The 10678-nt window shown below is 36.2% G+C and overlaps 1 protein-coding gene across 1 annotated transcript; it reads left to right on the top strand.

Moving 5' to 3' along the window:
* The first annotated feature begins 1836 nt into the window (after positions 1-1836).
* CYP7A1 (cytochrome P450 family 7 subfamily A member 1) lies at positions 1837-9667 on the top strand. Its single transcript, XM_024742662.1, has 6 exons — positions 1837-1956; positions 3533-3773; positions 4663-5240; positions 6907-7037; positions 8380-8555; positions 9180-9667. The coding sequence occupies exons 1-6, from the start codon at positions 1877-1879 to the stop codon at positions 9477-9479; spliced, it is 1506 nt and encodes a 501-aa protein (XP_024598430.1). The 5' UTR covers positions 1837-1876; the 3' UTR covers positions 9480-9667.
* The last annotated feature ends 1011 nt before the right edge of the window (positions 9668-10678 follow it).

Genomic DNA, 10678 nt, shown 5'->3' with positions numbered 1-10678 from the left:
ATAATACATATATATGTATTGTCACGGGAAACATCCACAATATGAGAGTCATTTTTTTCGTGCTGTAAAAAGGTCTTTAATAGAACCCCATCTTTGCACGTGTTTATGTGTGACTCACCAACTATCTCCATGTTGTCAAATCCAGAGGTCATTTCTTTGCCATCTTCCTTGACCTCAAAGTAGCATGTGATGCAGAAAATGTCTCATCTTCCTTCAAGTACCTCCTCCTCTTGCTTTCTGTGACACTGTGTTCTCTCGTTTTCTTCCGGATCCTTCCTTACCCACCTCCTCTTCAGCCGCTCTCTGACTAACCTCGAGAAACGGGCTGCTCTGGGGTCTGGTGTTAAATTCTATTCTTTTCTTGGGCTTTATTTTCTCCCTAGGTGATCTGATAGGTCTATCTAGGTCTTTGGGCTCTAAATGCCATCCAAATGCTGATGACTTGGGACACCTATTTCCACCCCTGACTTTTCTCCCCAGCTTCTGGCTCAAGTTCAGTTGTTAACCTGACAACACAGCAATCTGTGTAGTTGAAGATAGTGTTTTGACCTGCTGCCCTCCAAAATCTCTCTCCCTACTGTCAGGTGTCCCTATATATGACCTAGCTCTTGCCTGTCTTCTGGTCTTATAGCTTAACCAAGTTTCCCCTCATTTACTCTGCTCTGACCAATCCTACCTCCCTTCTGGTTCTTAGATAGAACAAGTTCATCCTTAACTCAGGACTTTTGCATTTGGTAATCTCTCTTCCTTCTGGTTTTGAGTTGGCCAATCCTCTCTTGTCATTCAGATCTCAGCGGAGCACATCAGCATACCTACAGTTGCTCTTATTCCCTGGTAACTCTCTACACCTTGTTTTATTTTATTCATAAGTCTTAAATTTTATTATCTGTCTACCTACTGAAATAGTGTCTTCGTTAGAGCAGGGAATAAGTCCATCTTATTAAAACCTGTAGCCAGAATACCTTTTAAGAGTCCTTGGCACAGAATAGGTGCTCAATTACTATATAAGTGTGTATAGAAATAAAGTTTGGAAGGATATATACCAAAAAGTTAACAGTTGTTACCTCTGGGTGGGCAGTCGTTGAGGAGGTAAATTACGAATTGACTTTCTATCAAGGTATGTTTCAGTTAGTCTTAAATTATTTGAAATGAAGTTGTATTCCTTTAGCAATTAGAAAAATTAGTAAACATATTTTCAATTAGAATAAAATGGTTAATAAAATTTTGATGTTTTAAAATAAACTGTTTAATTGGAAGATGCATTTACGTGGGATACTTTCTTGAGGATGTTAGGTGAGTAACATGTTACTATATATAGTAAAATACCTATGATTTTGTAAAAGCGCCGAAACATGAAGCAGCAGAAACATTTCACCCAGTTCTCTTTCCTTTGAACTTGACTGCTGTATTTCTCATGAATCATTTAAATTTATTTCTTCTTAAATGTAACAAGATCAAATCATTAGCTTAATGATAACTTATGCTTATTTTTCTTTAAATTATTATATTTTACCTCTTTATTTGGTATGTTCATCCTGAACAGGTTTACTTGTTCTTTTTATAAGCATACTAAATTTGTAATATTAGCTGTCATTCCCAGGTCTGAATGTTAAGTCAAAATATGTTTGAGAGACCTTCAACTTATCAAGTATTGCAGGTTTCTGATTGTTTTGGAACCTCTTCTGATACCCGTGGACTTAGTTCAAGGCCAGTTTTTTTTTTTTTTTTTCCTAATAGGATGGTTAATTGTTTGCTTTGATCCTTCAAGTGAAGCATCTTACCATATATAAAAGTCTAGCTGGAGTCTGTGTTGTTACACCCTTACCTTTCTCACCACAGACTCTCCTCCTCAGAAGTTTTGCATTAGATTTGCAAAATGATGGGTGTCTCTTTGATCTGGGGGATTGTTATAGCAGTGTGCTGTTGTTGGTGGCTTCTCCTTGGAACGAGGAGAAGGTAAGGAAAGCTTTACTTTTAAACTGCATTTTTGTTCATTCATTTAATGTTCTTTTACCTTCACTGTTATACCAGAAAGTTGGTTTTCTGTACTTACATACGCTAGCATTTTCTTCCTTAATTTTTTTAAAGTAAAAACTTTTAATTTAAAATTTTGAAAGTATCTTTTTTATTATATCTCACAAAAGATATAATGGCAAAGTTTCCTTTTTAGTATTGACATATACTAGTGGTAATGTAAAAATGGACAAACTTGTTAAACATCACTGACAGAAATTTTATGAGATCTCTGTGTGTGTGTTTATGTGTGCATATAAAGAGAAAGTCTGGATTGGTAAGGATATAAGTGGTAAGTGGATCTGCAATTCCCGTCATGTGGGTTAAGTAGATGCTCTGACTAAATAAATGTTCTTCTTTCAGCTAGTTCTTGTGCATTGTATACACTCAGTCTAAGCTGGGAAAGAGTGTAGAGCCTGCATTGATCATTCTATTACTATTTTCTTATTAGTGATCATCAACCATGGCGAACTGGGAAACTGTTAAATGTATGAGACATCCCTTTTATTTGTACGTATCATTTATAATCGGTTCAAGAAATACAAACAGAATCAGATACATAGCCATGGTTTATTTAACTTCTGATTCCCTCAAAGAGTATTGGGGGGGGAGGTATGTAAATATTCTCTGCTTTGTCAATCCCCCAGAGACAGAATTACCCACAGCATATCTTCAGCCATGTAGATTGCCGTGTTGTCTACCTTTTACAGGTTTTTTTGGTTTTGTTTTGCCCTTTATGGTATTTTAATATTAACTACCAGGACTGGTAGTTTCTAGTTTTAATTAAACCACTTATCTGCAAACTATGAAAATAAAAATAATTATTTTATGCTATGTTATTCTACCAAGAGGGATAGTGGTTTATGTTGGAAAATAAATGTTTAAATTCTTAAATAAAAACATTAAAATAGCATCAAAGAGCATTGAATTATAATCAATAACCATGTCAATACTTATCTTACGCAATTTCACTTTATAATGTGCTAATTTCTCAAAGATTCCCCTCTGCAACTATCATTATAGAATAATAATATATTTAAACTATGAAGATTTTGAAAACTTCACTTCTGCAATCCTTTTTGTCATTCAGGATTCTATATCTTTAGAGAAAACAATCAGATGAAACATTTTGAGATACTTGGGCAAATGATGCTTAGAAAAAACATAAACACTAGAATGCAGTTTCATCTCTACACTGATAGGGAAAATCTTGTTGGCCTGGTTGATCCTTTTATCCTTATCACTGGGAAGAGCGAGGATCGCATATTAGGCATTCGGTGTTTGCCGAATGCATGGATGGATGGATGGATGGATTTAGCTATCATTTTCACTAACATATCATGTTACTAGGTTAATAACTCATTATTTTAGTAAAGGAGCAGGGCCCCACCAACCAAAAAAGTATCACTAAACTATAGTGTTTTGAGGTTTGAAGTCAGCGGTAAAAAATTTAATGTAAATAAATATAAATAAAGAACAGTGTGCAATCTTCCTTTTACCATCTCTTCGTGTCTTGCAGGCAAATGGGGGAACCACCTCTGGAGAATGGGTTGATTCCATATCTGGGTTGTGCTCTCCAGTTTAGTGCCAATCCTCTTGAGTTCCTCAGAGCAAATCAAAGGAAACATGGTCATGTTTTCACCTGCAGACTAATGGGAAACTATGTCCACTTCATCACCAGTCCCCTGTTATACCATAAAGTGCTGTATCATGGAAAATACTTTGACTGGAAAAAATTTCACTTCACCGCTTCTGCAAAGGTAACCAGGTTTGCATTTATACAGCATTAGGCTTTTTTATTTTCTACCTTTTTCTATGTCAATCTATTTAATCATTTTGACATATTCAAAAGCCGGAGATGCTGGAGACAGTTACCCTTACATGGAGATTCTTAGAAACACAATTAACCAAATTAGACATAATCTCTTGGTATTGATCATTTAAAAAGTCAAAATCGGTATAGCTTTGTCATTTCTTAATCAGCTTATGAGGGTGAAATAAAAATTAAATGTTTTACTGAACCGGATGGCATGGTATGAATAAGACAGGTACAAACTCACTCAGGTCAACAATTTCTACACAAGACCCAGAGTATAAGTTGGAAACTTAACGTTCAACAATTGTTTTAGCACACTCCTGCCACACAATTGTTTAATTTTGTTAAGGAATTGACTAGATATTTGGGCATCACCTAGATGAGATCTAAGAGGCTCTTTTATAGGAAAAAATTAATCAATATTGAGTCTCTGCAAAGAAATATTAGAACTGGTCTCTGCACTAAGTAGCTTAAAGTCTGGTTAAGATACACCTACAAAGAATATAAAAGAGAACTAATGATTAAAAACATTCTTGATTAGTACCAAATTAATGTGAAAATAAATGCAGAAGCATAAGAAAAATAAGAAATAGAAGACCAGAGTGATTGTGAGGGAAGTGTCACTGATAATCTGGGACTCACACTTGGCCTTGAAAGAAGGGCGTGATTTGGCCGTTTGTAAAGTGCTATGAAATTGCATGTGGGAAGGCCGGTTTTCCTTTTTTTTGTTTTAGCAAGTAGAGAATCATGAAAGCATCTAATCTGTGTTTCAGACATTTACTAGTCCTAGGTCAGGTTTAATTTCTTTTTTCACACATTTCATTTACGGTCAGGCATTTGGACACAGACGTATTGACCCCAGTGATGGAAATACCACCGACAACATAAATAAAACTATCATCAAGACTCTGCAGGGCGATGCCTTGAATTCCCTCACAGAAGCCATGATGGAAAACCTCCAACTTGTCCTGAGACCCCAGGTGGTTCCCAAGCCCAAGACGCCCACCTGGATGTCAGAGGGGATGTATGCCTTTTGCTATCGAGTGATGTTCGAAGCTGGGTATTTCACGCTCTTTGGCAAAGATCTCTCAGGGCAAGATGCACAAAAAGCACTCATTCTAAATCACCTGGACCACTTCAAGCAATTTGACAAAATCTTTCCAGCCCTGGTTGCAGGCTTCCCCATTCACGTGTTCAAGACGGGCCACTACGCCCGGGAGAAACTGGCGGAGGGCTTGCGGCTCCAGAAACTCAGAAAGAGAGACCACATCTCGGAACTGGTCAGGTTTCTGAATGACACGCTCTCCACCTTGGACGACACGGAGAAAGCCAAGTCGTTCCTCGCCGTCCTCTGGGCCTCACAAGCAAACACCATTCCAGCGACTTTCTGGAGCTTATTTCAAATGATTAGGTAATTAGCAAATTATCCATTTCTTCATTTTAGGTGAAAGCAGAAATTCAACCATTTTAACTAAAAAACAAAACAAAACAAAACACGTGGTACCTTCTCATACTGTCAATCAAGAATGTGGTATTTACCCTTGTAAAAGTTTAACGTGTATCAGCTCATCCAACCCTCCAAAAACAGCTGTGACTGGTAAACACATCTTGTAGAAGCAGAGACCTTCCCAGGGAAAGGAACGTGTTGGTACAGGGTCAATGTAGGCTGTCTGCACCAGAGCCCTTGCTCTTAACTCCAAGCTGTTCTTCATGACACCTCTTAAAGTCCATGAATTTGGTCTTTATAATCATAAAAATATCCTTATGTGATTGCTGACGTATTGTCAGTGAAAAGAACAGTGCCTATATCTTATTCATCTGTGCATTAACTGTTCTTTCACTGTTAGTGATTGCTGTCATACTATTCGACCAACTCTGATAGCTATAAATAAGAATCATAATATACATTTATTGATGGAATTTAGCTAGAGTTTGCCTTTTAAAACTGTATATTAAAAAAAACCCTGTCTGTAACATATATCTTGCATAACGTGATGTCTTCCCAGAGTGACAGTCTTTTGGGAATTTGACATTCAAATGGTTTATTGAATTATTCCAGTTCAATTGGATGTTGAGTGTCACATAGACACAAAACTGTGTCACATAGACACAAAATTATTATTCCATAGGATTGGGAATGCCAAAGTTCCATTGAAGGCTGATAATTTTATGTCTTTAATATAAAAAAAAATTTAAACAATTTCAGTTACAAAAAAACCATTACTAATCTTTCTCAAAGTTTAAATGCCTTCCAAAGTTTTTACTTGAGAAAGCTCTTTCTGGAATAAATTCACATATTTACAGTGAGGTTACAACATCACTTTTTTATCCTATAGGTAAGAGTAGACATTTCACGATAAGCACGCAAAGATTTACCAGTCAAGCCTTTCTGAGACTCAGTTTACTGTGATCATGTTATATGGCTACATTGCCAAGGCACTGAGGATCCGGTAAACGTCAATGCACTAAAGTGAAGTAGCATTCATTTCAGCAGTCAAGTGTTAGAACAATAAATTATTATGTAAATGGAAAAGCTGTTCTACGTGGAATCACATGCATGTTAAGAGTAAATTTAAATTTCCTTTGGCATTTTAGCCAGTACTTTAGAATTGTTATCTTGGATGCAGTTTTCTCTCAATTGCCATGCATGTGACTAATTTAACCATTTAATCCTTATTAGAAACATTTATTTATAAAAGTATGGTCAAAGTTTTACTTCTATGTAGCAGGACGCTTTTATTTTTTATAAATTTATTTATTTTATTTATTTATTTTTGGCTGCATTGGGTCTTCGTTGCTGCGTGCATGTGCCCCCTGCATTGGCAGGCGGATTCTCAACCACTGCGCCACCAGGGAAGCCCACGGGACACTTTTAAGGCAACAGTTCTTGCTAACATCCAAGGACTTAAAACACAACTATAAAATAGAGTAAAAAATAAATGGAAATGTCCCTTTCCCACCTTCTTTGTATCTTGACCACCTGGTTCAAAGAAGGGGAAACACCTATTTGTTTGCAGACCTTTTGGTAGAGAAAAAACCGTTCTGTACATCTTTTCTTTTCTCTTAACCTTTCATAGGAACCCGGAGGCAATGAAAGCGGCCACTGAAGAAGTGAATAAAATGCTAGAGAACGCTGGTCAAAAAATTAGCTTTGAAGACAATCCAATTTATTTGAACCGGATACAACTGGATGACATGCCCGTGCTAGGTGTGTTTGCTGTGTTGTTACATGTCATCTACTGCATCCTCCTAACAGGAATTGTCAGTACACATCACGCACTTACTTGTTGCATACTTACTTACTTGTTCAGAAGAACCCGAACTTTTTTGGCCAACTCAATATTTGTATGTAACAAGTGAGGAAATGGGCACTGAGAGGTTAAGTCACTGCCTGGGATTGGATGGTGGAGCCAATGGCAGCAATAACGTGGAGCTCTTGACTCTGCACTTTCAACCTCCTCTCTGTGCTGCCCTTGCTCTGCCTCGTTTGTTACTGCTCTTACCAGCAATCTTATAGTTCATGGGCTACTCATTTTCATGAAATGAAAGGGGAAAAAGTACCATCATGAAACCACAATTAGCTGCATGGGTTGGGTGGTGGGGTGGAAGGTTATTTCATTGAAAAAATGTTTGCTTCTCTGGATTTTATAGAAATACAAAAGTACCATATTTTTAGAGTAAGAAAGAGTTTTCTCTTTGTTTTTGTTATGTTTCTCTAGAGGAACTAAACCAATGTATGCTTTCAGGGGCAGTGCGTCTTAGCGGAAGGGACGAGAAGGAGCGCAAGCTCCACGTGGGACTCTGCCCTGCCGTAGAAACCACGGACATGTCATTTCACTTTGGGGGTTCTTATTTTCTCACTTGTGAAATAAATTACTAACATGCTATGATTTTATGCACAGTCATGTGAGGAGCACTTAAAGCATGACAATTAAAAGGACAGAGACTGGAAGGTCAGGCGAGACTTTCTCATCATATATTTCAGCTATCCTCAGCGTGTGCTTTGTACCCCTCTATGTCCTTATCAGAATGCAGGGCATACTCACACAACATCAGATAGTGTAATGATAAAAATGGGTTCTTGTAAACACCGAAGTGAAGCTGCATTAAACGTCTGGAAAACTATTTCTATGTAAAAGTGTTAGTATGTTAAATCTCAAAAGTGACAAACTTTGAATAATTCACATGAAAGTGATTTACTGATTTTTTCCCAATTGTATTAGATGTCTAGTGTCTTGTAGAAATAAGATTATTTTTCCATAAAATTATGAAAGTCTAGTTCCCATTGATGACCAAGAAAATCATATCTTTACCAAAAGATTATTAACTCAGACTGTCAGATTAAAAATACATTCAGACACGAATGAATCATTGATCACAGCACAGAAAAAGTTTGAGAAATTTTTATCTGGCCAGCTTCCCACAGTCTCTTTAGGTTTGTGTTATAGGCTGCTAGAAGTATTTCAGACTCTACATTACATGGCCTTTAAAAATACTTTGTTCTTCCTTCTCCCTTCCCTCTCCTCCTTTCTTCCTTTTAAAATCTTTAGACAGTATCATCAAGGAGTCTCTGAGGCTTTCCAGTGCTTCGCTGAACATCCGGACTGCTAAAGAGGATTTCACTTTGCACCTCCAGGACAGTTCCTATAATATCCGCAAAGATGACATCATAGCTCTTTACCCGCAGTTAATGCATTTAGACCCAGAAATCTACCCAGACCCTTTGGTAAGTGACTGTTCATCAAAGTTCCAAATCCAGAAAAAAAACCATTTTTTTTTCAGTATCCAGGTGATGTCTACCCAGATTGAAATAAAGAAGAAATTTACCATTGCAGAATTCATTTGATCATTGAAACCACAGCGACTGTCTCTTTTATTAATGTCAAATATTTATCTAATTTGGAGAATTTGGATGACAGCTTGAAATTTTAATTTTTATCCCTGGCATTGGTCATCACATAATCTCTACTAGATTATGTCTGCAGTTGTGATAATAAAGCTGCTGCCTTTCTTCTTCTTTAAAAAGTGCCTGCTCCCAAATCCAGGGAATTAGGGGCTAATATACTGACTCCTCTAAGCTCCTGATTTGAATCCTTCTTTCTAATTCTGCCTAACAGAGAGAGGAGCTAGTTGCCCAGGCGGGATAGGAGGTATAAAGGTTTCCCTTTCCCACCAGTTCTCCTTAAGTTCCCGTTTCTTATTACTTTCTGATTCGAGGTGGGGTATTTGCTAAATTACTCATAGATTGGATTAAAAAAGAAAATTACTCTTTGGAACTTCCAGGTTAAGAAAAAGATAAATTCCTTTTAAACTAGCTTATACATTTGTTTTCTTTGTATCTTTATTGCAGACATTTAAATATGATCGCTATCTTGATGAAAATGGAAAGACAAGGAGCACCTTCTATAGTAATGGACTCAAGTTAAAGTACTACTACATGCCCTTTGGGTCAGGAGCAAGTATATGTCCTGGAAGATTATTTGCTGTCCAGGAAATTAAACAATTTTTGATTCTGATGCTTTCCTATTTTGAACTGGAGTTTGTGGAGAGCTGTGTTCAATGTCCCCCTTTGGACCAGTCCCGTGCAGGCCTGGGCATCTTACCACCATTAAATGATATTGAGTTTAGATATAAATTCAAACATCTGTGAACATATGCTTGGAAAAGAGGACCCCGGATGCTGTTACAAGACTGCAGAGCACCATGATTTACCAGTCCCTTTGGACAGACTTGTTTAGTGGTGGTAGAACGGATGCAGCAGGTCCAGTTCTGTTCACCGGTGATTGCTTGTGAATCTTAACATCTTGTTGATGGTTTGCAGAGGCTATTTCAGACCCTACAAGTGAAAAAAAAACTAGTTCTTAGAAGCACAATTATTTGTTTTCATTTCAGTAAGTCAGTGAATGTTCATATAGCCACGGACTGAACTTCATTATTTTCAGAGGAAAAAGTCTTTTTTTTTTTTTTTTTTTCCCAGAATGAAGATATTCCAATTGGCAAAATTTCTTTTTTTTCCTAAGGAAACTGCTTTATTTTTATAAAAGCCACCCAACAGTTATGCAAAACGTACACATTCACGTTTTAGTGAAACTGCATGACTTTTTGACCAGATATGGGGCCCTACGGGTGTAGATGTATATTATAAAGGATATTTTAAAGGATTATATCATGCCTTCTAATAAAAAGAAAATGTTTTCAGCTTTCCTTATATCTAGTATTCATGGTTTTTAAACTGACGATCTCGATGTCCTGAGACCATTAAAGATGGTTTTAATATATTCTCTTTAGGTTTTAATTTATTTTTGCTGGAAACTCTAATGTCTGTGTCAGGTTTCAGTGATCTTGTCTATCATTAGATTTCATATTAATTGGAAGTTTTTTTCATAAAAGGCAGTTTTTTTCTGATATTACTAAATATGCATCTATGAAAAGAATAATTTCTTTTAAAATATTTTAAGTGCTGGAGTTATCAGCTATAATATTTTTATTGATAGTTCTCTATGTATTTATATGTAAATTATATTTAACTTTTTCCTTGTACTACAAATACTAAGAACATATTATAACATTTGATAATATTGAAATGATTCATCTTTCAGAAATAAAAGTGTGAATTTGTATGTTTTAAATTTTTAAATATTCCGAATGTTTAAAGCATTTACCTACTGATAAGATGGAACAATTTTGTTCATTATTCATTTCTTAGAAAAAGCAAAATAATTATTCACTCAAAAATCTCCTGCACACTTCATAAAATTCATTAAAGATTTTTAATCTTGCTATTTATTAAATTTATTAATAATTAAATGTATTAATAATATTATCACGGAATTATCTCCTACATAGGTT

The sequence above is a fragment of the Neophocaena asiaeorientalis genome, unplaced genomic scaffold, assembly GCF_003031525.2.
Source record: "Neophocaena asiaeorientalis asiaeorientalis breed wild unplaced genomic scaffold, Neophocaena_asiaeorientalis_V1.1 scaffold226, whole genome shotgun sequence".
Classification (NCBI taxonomy): Eukaryota; Metazoa; Chordata; class Mammalia; order Artiodactyla; family Phocoenidae; genus Neophocaena; species Neophocaena asiaeorientalis.
The sequence above is the reverse complement of the archived record's forward strand: the minus strand, read 5'-3'. Positions and strand labels throughout refer to the sequence as shown.